Source organism: Diadema antillarum, unplaced genomic scaffold (genome assembly GCF_040938485.1).
Source record: "Diadema antillarum isolate AM-2024a unplaced genomic scaffold, OU_Dant_1.0 seq00000981_RagTag, whole genome shotgun sequence".
In the NCBI taxonomy this organism is placed as follows: domain Eukaryota; kingdom Metazoa; phylum Echinodermata; class Echinoidea; order Diadematoida; family Diadematidae; genus Diadema; species Diadema antillarum.
In genome coordinates, this window is record NW_027271821.1 from 992,064 (window position 1) to 1,016,540 (window position 24,477).

At 40.4% G+C, this 24,477-nt stretch overlaps 1 protein-coding gene across 1 annotated transcript in view; it reads left to right on the forward strand.

Moving 5' to 3' along the window:
- LOC139742166 (probable G-protein coupled receptor CG31760) overlaps positions 1-24,477 on the forward strand; it is a 131,916-nt gene that overhangs the window by 27,881 nt on the left and 79,558 nt on the right. Inside the window, exon 2 of the mRNA XM_071652738.1 lies at positions 4,929-5,064. Coding sequence (XP_071508839.1) covers positions 4,929-5,064 — 136 coding nt within the window. The remainder of the gene's footprint in view (positions 1-4,928; positions 5,065-24,477) is intronic.

Here is a 24,477-nt window from a genome sequence, read left to right on the forward strand (position 1 = left end):
TCGACCTCACCAAATGACAAAAATGGAGCATGTGTGGGTCAATATCATTATCACAGCACTCTCACCTTCAAGGCCACAATGATCAGTTGTTATATCATGAAAGAAAATTATAATGCTCTAATCTTTATGTAGATGTTAAAAGGTCAAGTTAATTCGAGTCATTCAAAGTAAAGAACAGTTAAGATTTGTATATATCGTTGCAGTATTTTAAGAATAGTTATATCAACATGGTTTTAGTTTGATCTTCAGTTGTTGTTGTTGTTTCTCTTCATGGCAAATGCCATTTTCAGGCGGAGTTTATTTTCAAAGTGAAGGTGTCAGCCGAGGGCCACTACCTCTCAGCGCATAACGACCCTGATCAATCTTCCGCAATCCACGAGCTTGCTAAAGATGCTTTTGCGCTGGGTGCCCTGGCCGCGTTCTGTGTTTGTCATAAACCCGAAAGCAGCCGTCACATCAGAATGTAAAGAAGGCTTTGGGGCTTTTGATAAGTCATTAAGGCAGCTGCTCGGTTTAAAGGGCCACGTGGGCTAGTAAGGAATAAACAACAGAGAATAAAATGACGGTAATTTTGCCTGCTGTGATGTACTTTTGAACGTGTTATTGAGCATCCTTCAGACACGACGTGTTTGCATACTTAAGTATACCATGTCGAGTAAAGAGAAACGTTTTCATGTGCAAGGTAACATTATTAGATCTATAATTTAAGGTGCTGCTACAGCATTCAGCCTTGAGTAGGGGAAAATCCTTGTATCATATAAAATGTATCGTTGTTATTTTGTTTGTTACATGCTATTGCCATAGGCAATATTTGCAATCATCCGGGACTTTTCAGTTTGAGCTATGGATGAATATGACCAACAAGCCAATAGAAATCAAACTGAATAAAATGATAACAAATATACCTCCTCGACAAAATATCCTCGAAAAGAAGAATTGTTTTGAAAAGATATCATAACTGTTTCAAACTTTTAGCATTCTGATTGGAAAATCCTCAACAGGTAAAAACTGTCAGCATGCTTTGTAAGACCAGTGCTGTTGAAGAACCCGCCAGAAAATCGGAGGCATTATAGAGAGCTGTAAAAACACTGTACATTCCTTATGGGCGAGGGGGGAAAAAAAGTCCCCCACCGCTAAAATAAAAAAAAAATAATAATCTGGATCTCTTCCTCAGCATACACCCATCCCCACCCAGCAGAACGAGGAAACCAGGATAAAATTTTATTGTTTGCATCAGTCGTGGAAGATGGTAGACAGATGGTTGTAGTGGAAGATAAGAAAATACATACATAATATCAAACATTTCAACGGTTTGATTACTTTGACTCGATAGTCAACTGGATGCAGTTGCAATAACAAGAAAAGAATGGACGATACTAAATTTGAGCTACATATCGAGATGGATAGAAAGAACGAGAAAGAGGAGAAGGAGAAGAGGACGAATATATGACAATATAGAGATAGAGAAATAGAAAGAGAGATAGAGATGAAAACAAAAAAGCGCAAATATTACAATAGATACGTTCATCATGTTGATTTGGGATGGTCGTCAGATGATCTAAATAGTCTACGTTCATGGAGCTTTCTTATCTTTTTTTTTTCAAGAGAAAGAAGAATGGAAAAACTTGATTCCTAGGTCATTCTATTCCTGGACACCTCGCTATATGACACCAGTACATTCTGACAACAAAGAGAACTGTCGGTTGAGCCGCTAGGAAAAGGGGAAGAGGGCATATGGGGACAGGAAAGGTTGTACAAAAGTATTGTACACAGTTGGAATTGTCTTTGCACTCACTCGAATGTCCTTTGATGAATCATATCCTTATGGCTGTCCTTTCTTCTTTATCCCTTCTTCTTCTGATTCTTCTTCTTTTTTTTTCTTTAGGGGGAGGTGGAGTGAAGTTCTGCCCCAGTATCCAATTCTTCCATTTCATCAAATACCTGCTAATTTTGTATGTGCGTGTGCGTGCGTGTGTTTGTCGTCTTTTCCTGCCTCGACCTTTCGTTTTTATCTCCTTCTCCTCCTCCTTCTTCTTCTTCTTTGCTTGGATTTCTTTTTCTTCCTCCCTAATATGGCACCTGTGCCGGGCGTTGATGAGTTACCGCGGCGAGACTCCTAATTAACGAGGCAGCACGTGTTTACCTGTCGACGTGTCAATATTGTGATACCATACTTTTTCACCATTACTTCTCACCGTCACTCTCTTACTTTCCGCCGGCAGCGCGTACGCCTACCTGCGAATTTCTGTAACACGCAGAGAATACTAATCTAGAATACTGTCAGTGTGAATGTATTCGTTAACACGGGTAAATATTAGGTAAGGTTCTCCTTTTTTTCTAGATATTTGTATCAGTACAAGTAAGTACGAATATGTATGAGTAAGGGTGTTTCATTACGTATGTATGCGTGCAGACTTTAATTGAAGTGCGTGTATATAGCAAGTCCACTTATTTGTATCGTGAGGATATTGTGCATTATCTTATCTTATACGGGTTTTTGTACATTTCTGTCGCGCTCCCATTCAATCTTATCTGGACGCTGCAAACTTATTCCTGTCCAAGCCACTGTCATTCTTTGCTGTCGCTCTGTTTTGCACTCTCTTCTCCCGATACGGTCACCCCCGTCCGGACTTTCATCCCGCTGGCCGAACTGATGTGATTGTGGTCACCGACTTGCCGAGCAGAGCGAATACTCATTACCTCCCGAGAACTCCCCGCTGGCCCGGCACGCCGGGCGATGATGAGTTGCGGTGGCGGGTCCCTTAATTGACGAGACAGCACGTGTTTACCTGTCGATGTGTCAATATTGTGATACCCTATTGTAGGAAGGGGATAGAGCATAGGCCCCCGATGCCCCGCTGCCCTGAGGACTCTAGCCACGCTAACACCATAATGCGAGCCTATGATTTCGTAAGATAATATATTGCGTGTCTCTATCTCTCCATCTCTCTCTCTTTCGTGGAAGGGTGGGGTAAGATGGAAGGTAGATGGGAGTGGGGTGGGGGTTTTGCAGAGAATATCGAATGAATTGATCGGAGGAAGAAATTATGAATAATGTTTGATGATAGCTGCCCTTGTGTACGTGTGTGGGTGTGTGTGTGTGCGCGCGGTTGGAGCGCCTGTATTTTGTATTTTTTTTTTTTTTTTTTTGCAGACTGGTGTGAGTCTGCGTCTTTTTGGGTGAGAGCCCTTTCCCAACTATTTGAGTGTTTGTATAATACGTGTCTCTCTCCATATCTGTTTCTCGCTCTCTGAATGATAAACTGAAGGTTTGGATTAACAAGTCCAAAATCATCACACCTTAATCTACCAAGATTTTTTTTTGATTGTCACCTCTGTTTTTCCCCGTTGAGTCGCCTGTGAATTTAAACTTCAGTTTGAAAAAAATGTTGGTCACGAACGAGGGAGGCTTGAAAGACGCATTAAAGATGTTGGAGTTGTACTTGGAACGATGCGTTTGCTTCCTAAGTAGAGATCTGTTCACGTGAGATCGCGGAGAGCCAAACCAAATAAATGAATCGTCTCTGTATGTGACATGAATAAAAGACGAACATATTGACGAATGCAAAGTGCGTTTCGAAGCCGAACGGTGTAGGAGGAGATTAATTTGTCAAGGGGCGCCCTCTAACGTCGACAGTGACAAAGAGCTGTGACGATAAGCAGCTCCGAGAATAGATGCACCATGCATACTATGCGTGCATTGCATTTTGATTATGATATTATATATATAATAATATTATATTATCATAATATTATGATAATATTATATATATATATATATATATATATATATATATATACGTGGTGTGTGTGTGGTGTGTGTGTGTGCGTGTTGTCGAGCCCTGCATACTTACTACCAATTATACATTTTATAATTTTACCAATTTATATCAAGAGTGTGATTTAACTTGGAAGTTAACTCCATGTTTGTTAATTTGAAATATTTGTTTTTAAAGCTGATAAAATAAGAAAGAGAATGATAGTTATCTTCCAGAATACTCCTTGTTATGTTACAAGTATGCTTTCACTGGAAGCTTTATGTTTGTTTGTTTGTTTTTTCAATCTGCGGATGGACTTACTTTAAAATCATTGAGATTGGTGCTCAACTCGTTTTACAATCAAAATCGTCATGTACAGCTATGTACAATTTCTTCGACATGTATTATAGGTATACCACGTACTGTAGAAATCAAACTACGAACCTTCACTTCCACTCATCCTACTCCTTAAGGAACTTATTCCAGCCTGGCTGCCACTTCCCGGCGCGCGCTCAATAAATCATGCTTCGAAGTGACCACAGTGACCTTTGGTGTCCAACCAAGCGCCAAACTTGACATTAACCCTTTGACCCTTTCGAGTTTTCGAGTGGCACAGAAAACCACCCGAAGCGTTGTGAACGCTGTTTAAAGTCCTTGGCACAGTCAGGGGGTTGAGTTATGTGCCTGATGGGTAGACAAAGATGAGCATTATGTGATTAAAGCATCTTGCTCGAAGACACAACCATGCCGTAAACGTAGGTGCGCCACAGTATAATTTAAAAAAAGTTTGATACCATGCAAAATATTAAATACGCATTGCGAACGTAATATTGTTAATATGCTAAGCGCAGATTGCAGTCACAAAATTGCCTTTTGATGTCCTTCGGCTTCTTCGTAGTTTAGTTCCGCAAGATTAAACAAAACAAACCCAAAAGGTTATTCTTATTTTCAACCAAATCTCGATTAGTTTAATGAAATTGCCTTTAGCCTAGGAAATCTAAGAATAGACAACAAAACTCAAATCCCTGCCTTCATTTGTTCCTTTTCCTTTAGGGTCAAATGATAATAATGAATGTTTAGATTGACGTTTTTACATTTTCGGGGTTTTTTTACGTTTTAGAATTTGAAACACAGCTAACATGTGCCACTGTTGCATTTAATCTTCCACAGAGGTACGAGCGGGCTCGACATCGACCTCCGGTCTATCGACATCAACCAGTGTCTCGACGACAGCCACAAGACGAACAGGTCTAAGGAGGAAAACATCTTCGCGGGGACCGACAAATGTGACCGCGAATCACAAGAGGTAAAGTACCTTTCCTTGTCAAAGGCACCGAGCGAATCTTTTGGCGGTTCGTTGCGAATCCTTTCTGTTTTTTTTTTATTTTTTTTTGTTTTTTTTTTTTTGGGGGGGGGGGTATTAAACCATCAGCCGTTAGAGGAACGGAGAGGGCGCCATTCACTCTTCCGTGTTCCGTACCACCTCTCGAAAAATATGTTCAACTATCGATCATCATTACGGATGCAAATGAACTTGATGAATGACTGCGGAACGTAATGAAAGGAAAGAACGCCAAGTCCGTGGGTGGTTAAAGACCCATTCTCTTTGGAAATCGTGTGAGCTGATTTGTCGTCAAATCGTGTTCCGAGTTTCTGTAAACTTACTACAGTACTCCTCGTAGATAATCGGTCTGATGAAAACGGGCCTTTGTTGTATTGGTATGTTCAATATGGCACTAGTACATGTCAAAGAGGGTTCAGCAACACCTGAAAATGCATTTATAGAGATCTATACAGTAACATTGGTGATCCGGATCTCGGTTCAGCCTCAACGATAGTCTGCCGCACACAACCGTGAGACATGAGTATGCGTGTATGCACCTTTTTCGTAAGTGTCACCAAGGAGGAAGTCTAGATGCCTGCCTTTACCTCCTTGGGTGTCACACAGACTGAACTCTTACATACCTAAAGCTGTTTTCCTATAAAAGGAGTGCTTCACAGCCTGTCTGGAGTTCTCCTGAGGCTTAAGTTTATCAATTTTGATTATCAACATGGTGAATGAAACAACTTTACAGCCACAGTCGAATGTACCAAATGGAGTCGAAAAATCTTGCGCAATTTGTGCACATAACTATTATACAGATATTGACTTATCAGAGGTGGAATATAACATTTGAGATCCTCGCGGGAAGTTATATTTTTGTCGAGGATTATTATATTTTTCCGAAGCGCGTAGCGCTGAGGAAAAATATAGTATTTCGAGACAAAAATATAACTTCCCAAGGGAAATGAAATGTTATATTCCCTCCGAAGGAAAAAAGTCAATATCTGTTATATTATATGACCTAACATTACAGTACAAGAAATAAACTGCTGTATAAAGCAACACGACTTCTCCGTTTTCAAACCCACAGTCAAATTCATGAACGCGCGTTACAACGCTCGGCACTGTTAATGGTATGCAATCGAGCCAAACCGAGCCATAACTACGATGGCTTTCGCGTAGTTCTAGGCCCTAACTATCGTGGCATATAACCGTGCAGGAGCATTCCTAGAACAGTCGCTATTCAATCATACGTAGGCCTGTAGCGAGGGCCTATTTACGTAGCGGTAACGTTTAAGAGCTAGATTTTGTAATGACAGTTGTAAAATTATTTTAAAAAAAAATTGTAGAAGACTACCGTAACTGCCGCTGTTGGTCTAAAGCAAGCTTGTTGAGGTATTAAAGTGTTTGTGGTGATGTATGAAAATGTGAACTTTCTATAAATTCTAACAATGTAGTCTAGGGCCTAATCTCTTCTGTCTGCAGTCACTGGTACATGAACTGTAGACTACCTCTACGGACCTGGCCCTGGTCCAGGTCCAGCGCTAGTAGCATAGTCTAGAACTCACTACCGGTGTCAAAGAAACTTACTCAGTTCAGGCGGTGGTAATACTAATGGGAAATCCTTTGCTTTCTGGCCCTGTCACGACTGTCTAGCATTAACGGGAGTAGTAGTAGGCTCTATAGCTTCCAACACATTCACCAGTTTGTTTCTCTCTCAAGCTGCCATAACACTGCTCACAGTTTGACAAAAACAAATCTGTTGCAATTTCGCAGTTCTCGCTTGTAGCGCGTGTATCATGCTGTGCATGAAGTGTTGTCTACCGCTAACGCTTTACAGTAGTGTGCTGCAACATGGGTGCTGTGTACTGTGGTCACGACGATTGCATTCGTGTGTGTGCAAAGCGTCTCTGTGTATGTTGCGCGCATCATAACAATTGGTTTTTGATGACGTCACCCCTCCTGATATAACGCATTTGTTTAACGTAGTCGCTGTTATATTCCATGGTTGTACGTAATTTACGTCATGTTATGAAAATATAACGCTTCTCATCCTTGTGACAATGGTCACGTGACTGCATTTTGACCAATCACACATTGATATCTATATAGGTCATATAATATACTTGAATATCATATACATGTATAACAAAACAAACGCGCATAGCTATAGACTTCACGCCCTCAAAGAAAAAAGTAGCATATCAGGCAGTGCTAACTGCACTTTCCAAAATATCGCGATAACTCTGATCGTGCTAGCAGACTGAAGAAACAACACTATCCGTAAAATCGATACTTATACGTGACTTCACTGAAATATCGTGCTAATTTTGAACACATGATTTTGGACCTCTGGAACAAAGGAATGCTCATACTCTCCCCTGATCTCTTGAACTAAGCATACTTCATACGACATGACATGTCCTCCTTCAACCTCTTTAAAAAGAGTGTGGTTTTCCATCCAATAATTCTCTTGTCCATTGTAGCTGCTGAAAATGTTGACGCTCTTGCCGTCAATGCAGACCTATACGACATTTAGTTTTTGGAAGTATTCTAACTGGAAACGCAGACAAACCGTGCAGGCCTCTTCCGTTCGTGTGAGAAGTGCTGCACGTTTGAAACGCGCGAGCCAAACTGAGGACAGATTATCGTGCTATTTCGGTGTGCGGCGTTTATTTGACTGCCGAAAGTCGAGCGAAATACCGCTTCAGGATAATCAGGTATATCATTCTCCAGAGCATGGACTCGGATAGCGTTCGCGATCGTGCTATTTCGCACAATTTGGGTGCTACACTACAAAATACGCGATATTTTGGGTAGTGTAACACAATCTTGCAAAGAAATTGGACAATCATACAGGGAGATGCAGTAAGACAGACGTTATAATCATGACCGGTTATCCAGTGACCACACACACACACTGGCCAATCTTCGTCTACTCAACCCCTCCCGCCCTTTCACGTCTGCTTGGCGCCACAATAGGTCTCCACTCCGCCAGTGGTTTCGCGCTCTGTCCACTCCTTCTTCGCCACGATCCATCTCCCGGGCCACCTCCCCGGCCTCATTTGTGGTCGGGGAGTGAGGAAGAACGCCGATCATCGTCCCGCGACAACCCAAGCGATACGTCAGATCGCAGTGATGCGTATAAAAGGCTCGGCCGCATCTACTGCGTTGAAATCGGTCGAGTTCTCATCACGTCATGCTCAATAATACCCTTGAACACGAGAATGCAGACCTTCCGTAAAGGACCATCAGATGAAACATTTTAACGACAAAAAGAAACAAACAACGACAATATACACGAGGGGAAAGTAACTTTCCACATATCAGTGTTTACGATCCATTGGTTTACTGGTAATATCAATAATGATTTCATTCAGCTGAAAATGTATACAATATAGTTATGATTTATACATTCAAATCGCCCATGCCTCATCTATGCACATTCAATATGTCTGTTCTTGTATTCATGGAATCTGATTTATTTCATACATATGATAAGGTGAAGAGTTCCTTTCCAAAAGATGTTAGGTATATTTCACATCAAAATAGGATTTTATTCTCTTTATTAAAGAAAATGTATTCATTCAAGTCCCATGCGGTCAACTCTTCAATGTATTGACATTCTTGTGAGGAAATGGAGAAATCAGACAATCAGACAGTTGTTCTCAAAGGTGCAAATATATTTCTGTTTTGCTCCAAAAGGGTTTTCAATCCAAAGCAGTTGTACCCAATCAGAAACCCATGTGCATGCCTGGTTGCACTGTGACCCAAGAGTAAAGCCAGGCTGGATAGCTTTCCTACCTGTGTGGGCTTTACAGAAGACCCGTGAAATGTTTTATTTTTATGCATTTATATTATTTTTTTTTAGAGAGATTGAGAAAACAGGAGAATATGTCAAGGGAATAATCATCCTAGAAACAGAACACGAAGTCACAGAAAGTAATCACTAAAACAACGTTAACGCGTTGTATATCAACTTGCTAGAATTTTCGTTCCAGAAGATGCTAAATCCACAAAATTCCCTCTAAACACTAATTCTTTGAAGATCAGTGCAGACACTGACATTTTTTTGAGGCACATTTTCTTTATCCCAACATGAGGTATAGTATGCTCCTGTGGGACATAAAGTCGGTGCAAAACACACACACACACACACTCACACACACACACACACACACTTAGCAAAGTGCTTCTTTCCTTACCATCAAAAGTGTATTTACTTTTAGAGACAAATACTATCAGAAAGAAAAGGAGAGAGGTGTATGTTGCTATACCACAAGATATGATTGTAACCCGCCAAAATGGAATCTTAACCCATCATATATTGTCAGGTCGTAGAACCTCTTGTGCCATTAGTCCGACGTCGTCGCACGCCTACTACTCCAGGAGTGTTGACCGTCAAGCGCGGGAATTATGCGCGGTAAGCTGTTCTTTTCCCGAGCGTCCCGCTGACCGTGGCGAGGACAAACACGACGTCAGTGGAGATCGATCGGCAGTACGCCCAAAACTTGTTGAAACAGTATAAATTAGATGCATTGTCCCAGTAAACAAGAGCGCAGATCGAGAGAAGCGGCGAAGGGGTGAGGGTCGTTTCTCACACTAAAGGGATGGGCAGTATCCTTTTTGCCACGAGAAGAATACAAACTTGGACTTTCCTCCACTTTACTTCAAGGATCGTTTGTTCCCTTCTTCGCTTCGTATGTTATCTTGTACATTATCGCAGTGCAAGAGGCCAAACGCCCTTTCTTTCGGACTATATTTGGCGACATCGCGGAGCAGACTTATGTAGAAGTACGTGTACATTCTTGGGAGAAACCGACGCAACAGCCAATCGCAAATGGGGGGGGGGGGGGGGGAGGGATGGTGAGGGCAATGCTGGCTCGAGTGTCACACTTAATTCTCCTGTTTTTGTTTTTGTTTTCTTCAAGAGTACAAACTCATGCACTCCACTTCTGATCGGATTTTCCTTTTTTATCAGTCATTCGATTCGACGGACCTGACAAGCGCTACTGTTGATAGGCTAACATTATCAAGCAGTGGGCAGAATTAGAGCAGCGAAGAGGACATGCATACTGTGAAAACAACATGATTTCAAATGAGCTCTGCTGGGATGTGATAGTGTGAAAGGAAGAGAGAGCAAAAACAGGAGGAGAGTGACCAAACGAAAACAAAAGGATGAAGGAGAACAGGATATGGACAGATTAAGCGATTAAAATGAATGAATGAATGAATGCATAGGATAGGTGTTTATCGCACTGTATATAGATAGAACCAGGTGACGAAATCAATGGCGAAGTTGACACAGACATTATTTTGTTCCAAAACTGAAACGTGACAGTAATCCTATGTCAAGACACTTCCTATGCCGTGCACGTAGATTGGGAAGTAACATACACTTGTTTTCTTTTAAAGAACAAGTTCTCCTTCATATACATCTGGATTGAGTGAATGCAGCAATACTGGTGGAACACATCAGTGAACGCTCGAGGAAAATCGGACGATCCGTTCAAACAGTTATGAATTTTTGAAGTTTCTGCCCAGTCATTGCTAGATGAGAAGACTGCTACCGCATGATGCCACATACGTAGAACGATTTAACGAAAATATAAAGAGAATTTCACAAAATTTCACTTTTTGAAAAGAGTACACACTGCCTCCTCATGTCACTGACATGTTATGTTAAGGGAAATTCTATTTCCCCTGCCTTCTGGTCAAGTGCTCTCTTATTGTGTAACAAAATCGAAAAATTTTTTTTTGAATTTTCTTAAAATTTCCTTGTTATCGCGCTACACATGTGACATCACAAGGTGTAGTAGTCTTCTCATCCAGCTGTGACTGCGTCAAAACCTCAATAAATCATAACTTTTGAACGGATTGTCCGATTTTCCTCAAACTTTCACTGATGTGTTCTTTTGATATAGCTGCATTTTCTGAATTCACATGTATATGAAGTTGAGCTTGTATAACCTTTAAAACTCGTTATTGCCCGACCATCATGGAAACTAGTATATTTATTATCATGTTTGCGCTGTTTCTAAGGAGGGAGATGAAAAGCCGTTCTGATTGTGATTCGCAGCTGCATTAAATTCATTTGATCATTAATGTATGGCAAGCAAAAAAAAAAAAAAAAGCTTGGTATTAAGACAAGGCTCTAAGTAGGATAACCTGGGGGCATAATTTTACTCCTTATATACCTGCTGCATCCAAGTCCCTGAAGTTTCGCAGCATCGCAAGTTATATTGTAGAAGAACATTTTTTCCTATTTGTCTACTAGAATGTGTACATATTGTAATATAAATCTAACGTGTTACTAAACAATGGTATGCTTACGTAATGCCAGCTGTTAACAACTGAATATCGGCGCTCCATAATGCACGGTTGATCATGGGATCAATAATACGGCTACTCTTCCTTAATTAACACTCTGGAGTTTCAGGCTAGGTAACTCAAAGCGAATTAAGCAAAATGTAAACGTCACTGCATCCGCATGTTTGGCAGAGTGCCAGGGAAATCACGTTGTTCATGACTACATTACTTTATATTTGAGTCGGTCCGTGGGGAAACTGAGCTAGATTTGTGTCTTTTTGCACGAGGGGATTTGCGTTTATCGCACGAATAATTTGCTTGTAGCCACGGATTTAAGCAGGATGACAGAAATATCAATAGGTTTATGCTGTAAAATAGAATACGCCCACGAAGAGAAACCATTGGAAACTCGTGAATGAATGTGGATGCATAAAGCCATATAAATGCACTGTATATTCAATAGTTTATCTATATCCACCAAGAAAAGAATAAATGATTCAAAACTTCAAAACAATACACGTGTCAATTCGACTTTCATCCAGTTGGGAAGGACAAATCATTGAACACAATATAAGATATATGCACGAATCGTAATCGTTTTTAGCGATAAAAGGGGAATAATGCACACTTTGTCATTAATTCAAAAGAAGAAGTAATCTTAATGGTGGAAAGAGTGTTCCATTAAAAAGCTAAGCTTGTATGACGTGGAACACTCGAAAAAAAAAACGAACAGCGACACAAATATACCATTATGATGTATTTATGTTAAATTCATCTGTGTATAGACCATTGTACATTTGATCACTAATATAATGATGCTGATAATACAAGCATACTATCAACAGTACTTGTTTCAGAATGCAAACAAAATTGTAACATTGCGATTTTATGGCACAGAAACTATTCATGTTAATCAACAAAATGTGAACAAAAAGAAGACATATATGCGGTCACGCAAAACAACAACAACAACAACAACAAAACACAGGAAAAAACACAAATTAAGAATGGAGAAGGAAATGGAAATATCTACATATATATATATTAAATCAATAATAGTTATTTAACATCATTTGCGAGGGAAAGGCATTATTGAATAAATACAGAAATACACAAAAATGTTAAGGACGTTTTGTCTTGTCTTTTTTTTTTTGATTTGCTTACGACTGCAGAACGACTGCTGCTATATATTCAATGCGTAGCTTGAATGCAGTATAGCTACAGCGTGTTGAGTGTCATTCCCTCATTTGCAGCTATCCCAACGCAAGTAGTTTGACCGGAAAACGTCCTTATGGTAATAATGAAGTCCCCTTGATTACCGTATTAATAATTGGTTCTTAAATTGGAAATACTTTTTAAAGATCTCTGTTCCTGTTTCCCTCATATAATGCGGCCATGAAAGTCAAGGCTATTATTTTCCAAAATTATGTGAATCACTGTTATTTGATCCACAAATTTAACAACTCTCGAAAATATAGCGAATGGACAGGCATTAGTGCACTTCCGATAGCCTCAATGTCGAATCGCGAATGTACAACCTCTCGCGAAAATGTCTGTCATCTCCTGATCAGCGAAAGTAAAAGTTTTTACAGTATTTTTTTTTCAATATCTCTTTCTGATTTGTTGGTTTATTAATGTTATTTTCACCTAATCTTCTTCAAAGATAGATCTAGGAGAAGAAATAGGAAAAGAAGAAGAATTCAGAGTTGCCAATATAACAATGACAAAATGTTAATGTCTGCACCAAGATTCGGCGCGTAGGACTTGATGGATTAAATACCAGACAACAATCCTGCCTCGCATTCAGTCCACCGCAGCTTTTTGCAGTTGGCAGGGGTCGCATTTTTTTGTATTATGTACATTTCTGCAGACAGTTCAAATCGCCCCTTCGGCATCATTTCCTGTTTTTGTCTTATAACGGGAACAGAGCAAATATTTAGCAAGATTGGATCTAGGGTAATCGAATAGACTTGACCAACTAAAGAAAAGAGAACGTAGGTTGCACCTCACATTCTGCCTACGACTGAAGTGGTTTCTTGATGATAATTATGCTAGATCCACTGATTTTGCGGACGGGATGATGTTAAAGTCCCTTTTGTGGCCATTATGTCAGTGTTTGCAACGAATTATTCCCCAATTTTCTTTATCGCTGGCATGTCATTTTGCCTAGAAATATTAATTCATAAACATTTCATCGCCCAATTTAAACGTCTCTGTCCTCTATTGATTTGATTTTTTTTTCTATCCATCAACCATCATGATCATCATCTGTTTTTCTTGTGATTAGTACTATACGCCGGGTGTGTGCATACCCGTAACAGATTTATTTACGAATACTCTATATTTCTAACACCAAACATTTCCATCTTTGCAGAATAATAAAAACACTGGAAATGGGGGAAAAAAACTATCTACCAGACTAAAAACTTCTACAATACTGTCTTGTTCTAATCAGTTACCACAATAATTGTATAGGCAGAAAAAAAAAATGATATTTTGTGCCACAAACGTTTAACAGCACTCTGCGATGCTCCCCATTTTGCAATCTTGTCTTCTATTCTTCAAGACACTATTTGCCTCAAATGCCTTAGATTGAGCTTTCCTCTGTCCTCTTGTCTGCTTATTTCCCTTCCTTCAAAGCTTTTGATTAAGGCTCTCTCATTTCGGTTCTTTTGACTACTGATTTAATATTTGTTGCTAATGTTTATGTTTTTGGAATATGTGTTTCGATTTTTTTTTGCACGTCAAAAAGACAAAATGGTATTGTATAGTAGTAACCCTTTATTCAAACTCTACGATGTTTGTTTCTTGTTCTTGTAAAGACAAGGTGAAAATAAATCCTAATCAGTCAGTCAATAAATCAATCAATCAATCAATCCACGCAGTTTTAACAGTTTCGCCCTCGCTATGTTTGCAGCATGTTAAACTGTCCAAGCTCACGTATACATGCCATCGGACTACGAGTTCGGTAATGGAGTACCCCCCCCCCCCCGTTACCCCGTTCCCTCTCACCTTCACCAAGCCGTCAGCTTCTAACGTTAAGTTCTTGCCTGTCTAGCCGTGTGTATGTCTGCCTGTCTGTCCCCCCCCCCCACCAGCCTCATCAAACAGCTTCATCCTCCCTTTGCTCTTTCCCCGCGGCTGATTTTCTTGTATATTTACTTATCTTCCCATCTAATGTTTGTCTTTACCTCTTCTCCCCTCCTCCTCCCCCCCCCCCCCATCACCCCAGTCCCAAGATAGTATTCCACGCTCTCCCCATCATTCAATATTCTATATGCGTTAACCAATTGTTAACGACGTTTGAATCGATTGCGTTTGGGGAACATAATTTCGCCCCGCGGACAACTCCATTCTACGGCCGTGTCTGTGAAAACACCACGGCCTCACTGGGACTCACTCGGCTCCCTGGCTGCAGCGCTCCGACGAATGGAGCGTCTCACGTGGGTAGAGAGACGGGCATGAATGCTCACAGCTTGGGCTAACTGACGTCGGAACTAGTTTCCCTCTGGTCTTCTAAGACTGAATGTTTGCCATTGAATGTAAAGATATCGACCCTTCGTCCCCTGTTATTTATATCTGAAGACTTTTTGAACGAACTCTTCAGCACTCGCACTCTCAAGTAATTGCCGTTTTACCTACAGCGTTTTTCCCTCTGAAACAAAAAAAAAAAAAGAAAAGCCTCACACACAGACGCGCTAACACGGTAATTTCGACTTTCTTGGCACACGCGGACATGGCGGAAGGATAATATTGAATGATGAGTATATTCGCAATAACGACTAGAAGATTTTAGCCACTCTTGTTTTGGTGGTGACAATGTACACGATGTAGCATATAATATGTGAATGATTACAAACCCAAATCTGCTCTATCTGTGAGTTATTTCCATCTTAACCTTTACCTGATAATTTTCTGAACCACAAGGAATTCACGAAAGCGTGTCGTTCTCTGAGTCTCCTGCTCTATTCTGCTTTCCAAAGTCCTGCACCTATATCACGCTTACTTTCCAATCACTCTTTTTCAGGGGCACTGCCCCGGTTATCGAATCACTCGTTGTGCACAAGCACATAAAATCTGATACTTATTTTCTGAAACTGATTACGTGCCTAACTACCGTACCCTCTTCATTGCTCGTAGACCAAGTTTTGATAAGAGGATTCCGGAACCTTAATGTCATTCTTGCATCCTTCCATGAACAGAAATACCAAATGGGTTTATGGTATGTCGATACGTATCAGAGATTACTATCGTATGGAAGGGGAAATTTTCAAGCGCACTTGCACAAAATCCCCAAATATTGGGGAGGGGTACGTTAACTCCATGCCTTGAAATGTCATTCGATGCCCATCACGCATAACCAATATAAGTTATTTCGATAGAATGATGATGAGAATTGAGAATTATTTTTTTTTCGGAATCTATCTATCTATCCATCTATTCATTTATCTATCTATCTATCTATCTATCTATCTATCTATCTATCCATCTATCTATCTATCTATACTATATATTATATCTATTTATCTATCCATCTATCCACCTGTCTATATTTTATTATTATGTCGGGTAATCTGTCTTCTTTTTCTTGTATTCCCGATGTCAAGTCGTTTATTGAAATGCTTACGTCAACAGAGAAGTCGTATCAAGAGAGGTTATGTAGCTGGGAACTTTCCACTTCAGTATCGATCGCTTAACTTCAGACATTGGCCGAGCGTGCAGTTCCTTGAACGAAAGTCTTTCCACTTCTATTCTTTCTTCTCCTGTTCCTCCTGCTCCTGCTCCTCCTCCTCGTCCTCCTCCTCCTACTTCTTCATCTTTTTCTTTTTCATCATCTTCGTCATTATTCTCCTCCCCTCCTCCTCCTCCTCCTCCTTCTTCTAACATTACGTATAGGCCTACGTTACGGATCGCTCATATAACCTGTTTCCACTTGTCACATTTACATTAATGATGTAAACTGGAACAGGTGTAATTCACACCGTCTTACCATGCGGGCAGAACTACTTTAACTGGATATGTTAACAGGGCATGCACTGATGAATGCTGTGTGTGTGTGTGTGTGTCTCTGTGTGTGTGTCTGTGTGTCTGTCTGTCTGCTGTATGTCTGCCTGTCTTTGTGTACGTACGTGGGTCGTGATTGGAAACTAAAGCCCATGACAGTGCATAAAAGATGACCGATGGCCAGGAAGTTTTTTCCGTATCGTAGTTCACTTTGAATGTTCTGCTCATGTTCAGATCGATTCCCTGGTGGCATCTTTTGTTGAAGAGCTTCTTGCCACAATGTGAAAGGGACATCAATCACGGGTAAAGTAGCCAGGATATAAAGCGATATCTGCACTTCATTCGTCGCGAAATCTAGTAAGGAAAAACGCACATGGACCGACCTAGACTCACACAAATGATCATAACTTTCAACGTACTTTATTAGAAATTAGAGATTTTTTACTGAATGATTAGAGATTTTTTTTCTACTGCATTGCGCTTCAGTAAAATAGAGAAACATGCAAAATCGGATGTGAAATGACGAAACAGTTCCAAAAAATTGATTGAGCTAAAACATCAAAAATCAGATAGAAAGGCGAGGGAAAGGTGGTTAGAACAATGAGATCCAACAGAGACCCTCAAAAATTTGTAATATCCACTCCATCAAGCATTATATGTAGAAGGAGACTATTAGGAATTTTACTGTGTGCTCCAGACTCAACCAGTTCAGGTTGATTTAGCTCAGATTGGATGTGTCTTGATGAACGGTATTTCCTACTTGCCAATCAAACTACATAAAGATGTACGCACATGATTCGATATAACTTGAAAACTGTCACCCATTTCAGTTCTACATAATGGCAAGAGTGTGCATAGACCAGTACTTTTTGGAAGGCATATAATCACTCTTTAATCTTTAAAAGAAATGAACTTAAATGTTGAATTATGCAGGAAACTGCCATTTTCAAGCTCTCGTTTGATTTTTTGTTGTTCTCTGTAATGTGTCTAAACGCATACATTGCAACCTAGAAATGAATAGGGAAAAAAAAAACAGCCGTCCAATAAGTGGAAATGGAGAGGGAAGGGGGAGTTCAAACCCGTGTAAGGAGTGTCCGTGCAGGTGGTCTATTAAAAAAGCAGGATGATGGGCGGGAGCTTTCCACTCATGATCTACGTTAGATATGAAAACATCCACAGTATATCAGAACTTCTGCACGTGTTTGAGTGTCTGTGTGTGTGTGTGCGTGCTTGTATACGTTTTTACACTTTTTGGTATCTATTTATCTTATCTCATTTGATTAATGTATTGTCCCATTTGTTTCTGACTCTTTGTGAATAATATGATTTATGCAGCATTGAATTTAAACAAGGAAGATATATGTATATATCATATCATATCATGTGTGTATGTATAATTTTGCGTATATCCATATATTAAATGCTCACATCCTATGCAGGCATATAATAGAGACCAAGATAGATAGGTGCCTACAACCATGATGGATATAATGTATGGGCCGTACTTGCTCTTTAATGGCGCACTTGAATGGCTGTGGGATGGGACAGACCTCCCCATATAACTGCAGAACTCGACAATGCATTCGAAAACAGAAGAACGTCGAAAACAACAACGGTAAGGAAAGAGCACGCCCTCACGCAGTGGGTCGATGAGCTGGAGACGGCCAGAAGGATGGGAAAGAGATGGATGAAGGGAAGTGACCATGCTTGACGTTTTGTTTTATTACTTAAATACCATCTTGCCGGTCACTTGCCTGAGGGACTCGAAGGGTATGAAGAGGCTGACCTGAGGTGGAAAAAAAAACACGAACTGACGCGCTGTCGAGTAAAACTGTGTCCAATTGCTTTTACTCAGTCATTTCTGGTCTGACATTCGCAGAGAAAATAATAAGATTTGGGGAAAGGATATTGCGTCAATAGTCGACAAGGAGACTCGTACTCATTTCGTGTGTAAGCGCAGACACTGGGCATAAAAAAACAACCACAACTGAAGCCCAAAACAAGGTTAAGGGCAGCCAGATTTGTAGTTTGTCACAATTGGCAAAATACAACTGAGGCTTTCAATGCAAACTGATAACTTTGTGACCATGGGCCTTTCGCAATGAAACGGAGCGTCCATCGTTGTTGTAGCTGGAGTTGAAAATTGAAAAATAGAAGTGGAAATAGATCGGGTCATATTATGATCCCACACCACAACAGCCTTTCAAGATAATTATAATGTCAAGACGCGCAAAGGTGAGGTTCATATTTACCTACGTATCTATCGATATATTCCTCTCTCTCTCTCTCTCTCTCTCTCTCTCTCTATATATATATATATATATATATATATATATATGTATATGGGGGTGTGTGTTTGTGTGTGTTTGTGTGTTTGTGTGTGTGTGTGTTGGCATGTAAGTGTGTGGATTAAAGGTAAAGGCAGAATCTTGTCACTGATATACCACAATGTTTACGGCTACCACTATCCCTTTTGCCGATGTAACATATCTTCTTTGCAGCGTCTCCGTTTCTTTATCTTTGCCGAGGAAGACACTAGATATCTTTTCCTAACAAATCTTGATATTTGTCTTTTCTTTCTTTGCCTTTCTTTTAATCTCTTTTCTTCATCCCTCCCCCCCCCCCGCGATCTATGAACTCTTGAGTTCGTCACCAGATCGCGGATAGTGCAGCGTCAATCAAAAAGCACCCTCTAAGTGAACACTGTCACATTTTTTAACACCTTGCACTGTACTGTAGGAAAAATGCATCAAGAAAAATAGCAAAACATCGTGCATCCGCGTTTATTGGCATTTTGGCGCAAGCTTATCACATGTTTGCCCCTCCGGCAATTTGTGCGGAAAGATAGAGTCTCCTTTTCACGGTGGAAACGTCACAACCAGCTAAACGGTAACGGTTATTACAAATGGACTCATCGTTGTTCAGATCTCACTTACTTTCGTCTATTATAGAAAGAAGATCTATACGTACCAAAAAGGGAAGAAAGATATATAAACATTTTATATTCATATGAACTGGAGGCTTTAGCAACATATTTTCTACCATTATAGGACATTAGCAGTGTTTGTAGGATGGGGCGTACATGTGTGTATGTGTGTTTTGTTTGTTTGTGTTTGTTTGTTCTTGTTTTTTGCTGTAGAATTTTGCGAGCAAGTACTAAAACTATTTCCTACTGGCATGGCATGCACTCATATTGCTCTCCATTATATGCAGGAAGACGCAGAAAAGACTTTTAGAAACAGAATATGATACGAACACTGAAAAAAAAAAATTAGTGCTTATTACTTTGATAATTACATGAAGAAGAAAAAGAAGAGCACCAGTAACGTCACAATCGTGCAACCTGCTAGTTGCCCTTGCCTAAGCGCCTGAATAAATCACGTAATAGACACAATTGACCCAAGTTCCTGACGTTTTATGCTTTTGATTTACCACTACGAGGCATCGGTAATCCAGGAGGGCACTGTGGTATAGTGGATAAGACTCCTAACTGTAAAAGAGGTCCCGAGTTCAAGACCTGCCATGCGCTTACGTCTTGGACAAGATTTTTCACCCACTGTCTCCCTCGACCCTGCGGTAAAAGTGGGTGACTGGAAATGTCCGTGTAATAATTCTTTAATGAACAGTGCTGACGCCGATTGGGATACTCTGGACAGATAAGTTATATAGATCAGACCATAATCATTGAGGCATGCGTGCTTCATCCTATAAATGAACAGTTCATGAACATAAGTGATAGGTACCAGTAACCCATGGTATTATATATAATACACACACGCATACACTGTTTGTTTTAAATATTCAAGAAGACAACGACACCCCAATTGATCGGAAAATGATAATCAAGATTGAGCTTGATTCAACTGGAAGACTACATTGCAATCTGTATAGCAGTCCCCACATTTCCTGCTCGATCGTAGGATATACGATTTGATTTCGTTTCTATGTGTAGGCAGTAAAATGAAGTCAAACAGGGAAAAACAATTACGGGAACAAAAACATGTAAGCATTTGGACGAAACACAGATATATAATGCTCTCTTGTTGGTGATGGCGGCGATGCACACGCGCGCTGTTGTCTGGTGATTAGGAAAGGCAAGCTCATCGCTTTCGCGCCTTTGATATAGCAGCAAATTTGCAGTTGGGGAGATCGTAATCATGTTGTCACGTCATATTGCAGCGGCGAAGTGAATGAATCAACAAGTGGAAAGAAAGAAGAAGAGAGAGAGTTAAATGGATTCCGCTCTAGATAATTCACGAGAGCTTTTCTTCTTCCTCTCCTGGGGTATAGCAGGGACATTGCCTCTGACAAGAGAGAGTAAAATTCTTTTTCATTACGATTCCAGTCATGCCTTTCTTTCGTCCGCACTCATTGAGGAGAAAATAGAAACGAAAGCTGTTAGAGATATATAGGGGAACAAACCCGCAAGTCTTCCGACTTATAGTGGGGGTTTTTTCTGTCCGTTCGTTTTCCGTTCATACTTGTCATAGTTATTCTCACTACTTATCCATACTAATCTAGGCTTTACAGTGATATCTTAATATATCTCATGTGCATTTTCAGATTCCTTGTATAGTGTATGTTTCTTTACATTTTCAAAAAGCTTCTTTTTGCTTATTTTCTCAGGTGACAGGTTAGATCTATTTTCTTTGTAACATTCGCACGATTATATATCATCACTTAGTTGTGGAAAATGTGTGCTGTAATCGAAATGGTGTGTGTGTGTGTGTGTGTGTGATTTATATACCTTTTTTCTTTCTAAAACTAGAATTTACAATGGCGCAGAATGTACATGCTGTATAATACTGTGTATATTGAGACTTTTGCAATATCTCCTCAGTTGACCTTTACACGAAATGACTTACTCTTACAGCAGTAGCGATAGCCAGAGGGAGGAAACCCTCGAGCTACTAGAGACTGCCACCGCAGTAGCATGCTAAACAGTGCAAGTTACTGTTTTGTCACGTCTTTTATGTACGAGAGCCACCCACAAAAATTCTCTTGTTTATAACCTTTTTAACGCGTTCGTATGGAGACATATTTCACACGTTGTTTTTCAATGTGATATCGATTATTTACCACTCTTGACAAGCTTGCAACTACTTCACAGCGAGGTGGCGAAACGGTCGCTCTGTAATTTCAGCGCCATCAAATATTTAGACTATAATATCCAGTTGTGTGTTAGTGGCTCCTCTGGCGCTTTATCTTTTCCAAAACTGGTCCTTCCTAAGTTTTATTCTGATTTCTCTCCCTATTCTCTTTCTATCTCTATCTCTCTCAAAAAAATACTGGATGAAGGGGATCATCCCACGAGATCGGCATCCACGAGTCATACAGCCCACGAGTTCGACATTGATAAAAGGTCCATAAGTCATAAAACCCAAGAGTCATACAGCCCATGAGTCCGACGGTATAATGTAATATGCGAACAAGGCCCATAAGTCCGACACTAGGCAAACAAGGTTCACGAGTTCAACACTAGGCAAAAAGGCCCATGAGTCCGACACAACATTATGGGGCTTGAGACGTCGGTCTCGTGGGCCTATTTTGCTCAGTGTCAAACTCGTGGAGCTTGTTTGCCTAGTGTCGGACTCACAGGCCGTTTTTGCCCAGTGTCGAGCTCATGGACTGTATGACTCGCGGGCTGTAGGGCTGGTGGGTGTCGAGCTCGTGTCGTGCACCCAAATGAAGTGCGTGAATGTTTGTCCGTGCGTCTCATACGAAGTGATACTACTAGCCAAAGCTGCGTAATGTCCATGGTGTCTGCATTCATGTCAGTTCATGCGTAAGTTTGTATTTTCACCTTGCCTCGCGAGTCTGTCTGTATGGCTATATTATTATGTTACGTGTATGGTTTCGCACGACACTGCAGTCAATACGCTACTTCAGTGCTGCAGTGTGACCGTCACATTTTCGCTCCAAGCAACACTGTACTGTGTGAAAAGTAATCGATATTCTATTACATTCTCTCCCTCCCTCCTTCTCTCCCTCCCTCTTCATCTTTCTCTCCTGCCCTCTCTCTCTCTCTCTCTCTCTCCCTCTTACTCTCTTTTATTCCCTTCTCTGTCTACACTGTAGCACACACAAAAAAAAAAATATGCTAAGAGACACTTCTGCTCGAAGATTGTTAAATCTTTGCAATTTGAATAAAAGCCTTGACCTAAAATTCAACCGTTTAATTCGGTGATTACGGTATCATTCCAATGATCACCAGCTACAACAAACCTGCTGACTCTTGGATAATGGACAAAACACGTCTTTGTTATTCCTTTTTTTCGATTCCTTTATGTGTGTGTGTGGGGGGGGGGGGTTGTATCTTTTGGGGCACCGTAAGGACGCTTACCAATTTCTAAGCAAAAATTCGTTATATCTATTCGAGTTACAAATCACACGTAACTGACTCACGTTTCGGCTGTTTCGCACGAATGCAAAAACATCATTACATCAACATTACCTGTCTGCCAAAAATGGATTAAACTCGTTGAGGAAGCATGTTATGAGCATCGGAGTTTAAATCTTTGACGTTTAAGCTATATACATGACGGTAAAAGCTGATGAAATACTTGAGCAATAACAAATGTCTTAGACAAACTCAGTAATACGGCTCCACAAGCAGTGTTTAGGGGAAATTTGAACTACGGTTACAAATATATATATATATATATATATATATATATATATATATATATATATATATATATATATATATATATATATTTATATATATATATATATATATATATATATTTGCCTTGCTTCTTTCACGAATACTTCCTCATTGATATTTTGCAGATCATTCACATTTCACGCTTCTGTTGCTTTTTTTCTTTCGTGTTCAGCTTATATCAACCTATATATCCACAAATTTGCCTCCTGCGTCACAAGTCATTCTGTGCATCTTTGCAAGGAAAAAAAAAATGTAATTTTTCTTCATTTGTCGCTGCTACTTTTAAAGAAGTATATCCTGGTTTCTCTCTCTTTCTGTATTCATCACTTTGCATTCTTCTCTTCTCCCCTTTCCTTTCTGTCTGTCACGCACACACATCACACACATACACAAACAAACAAATACACAAACGGTTTTCTGTACTCTTCCATTTCTCTTTGTTTTATTTTGTTCTGCTCCTGGTTCTTTTATCTGCATAGGCAACAGATAAGCTGTCATCCTCGCTTCCGCCCGTATACCGGGTCTCTCTCCGCGATTGGCCCGATACATAATAATTCTGTTTCCGTTTTTCATTTTAGCTCGTGCTCCTTCATGGCAAAAGTTTCATTTCGCTTTTTGCTGGAGAGATGCCAACCCTGGCACAGAATGTTAAGTGAATGAATGCCCGTCGCTGCCGAGTTCAAGTGCGTTCACGCACTCGACGCAGTCATATTCAAAGTCACTCGAGCTGTGTAATACATCTACTATACGTCCCCTGTGGGTCGCCTATCAACCGATGACTACGTTGTCAATTTGCAGCGTCACTTCGTAATTAACGAAAGACAGACGAAGAAAAAATGTTGAAAACAATAATGAAAGACAGAACGAAAAAAAAGAAACGGACAGACAAAGGAGACAGACAAAAACCCCGAGAGTAGTTGTCATTTTGCTCAAAGCGTTGTATGAGCACGGAAGTTTGAAATCGGGCGCGAAGATACAAACATGGCATGTTCACCACGCCTGCCAGCGTCATTTCGTCACTCACTTGAACAACATGGAGGTTCTCGTGCAGATGACGATGCATTCACCTCAACACCACGGTATACATCGATTTAATTTCCGGATACCTTTCATTTTGCGAAGAACGGAAGGACAATGTCCTTTCCGCCCAAGAAGCCGAAAGATATTGGACGCGACGGCGAAGCAGGGCCCGAACGCGAAAATGGCAAACTTTTTTAGAGAGGGTTCAGGGAATGTAGCAAGCATGACACAGTCTGCACAAGTCCCGGGTGAACACGGTGGATTATAAACTGGATGTTAACTAGGGATGTGGATGGAGGCGGAGATGAAGGAACAGAATGTTCCCTCCGAAGAGTAGAATTTGAAACGATATTCGGCGAGGCTAAGAGTCCCAACTCGAAGTCTAGGGACCTATA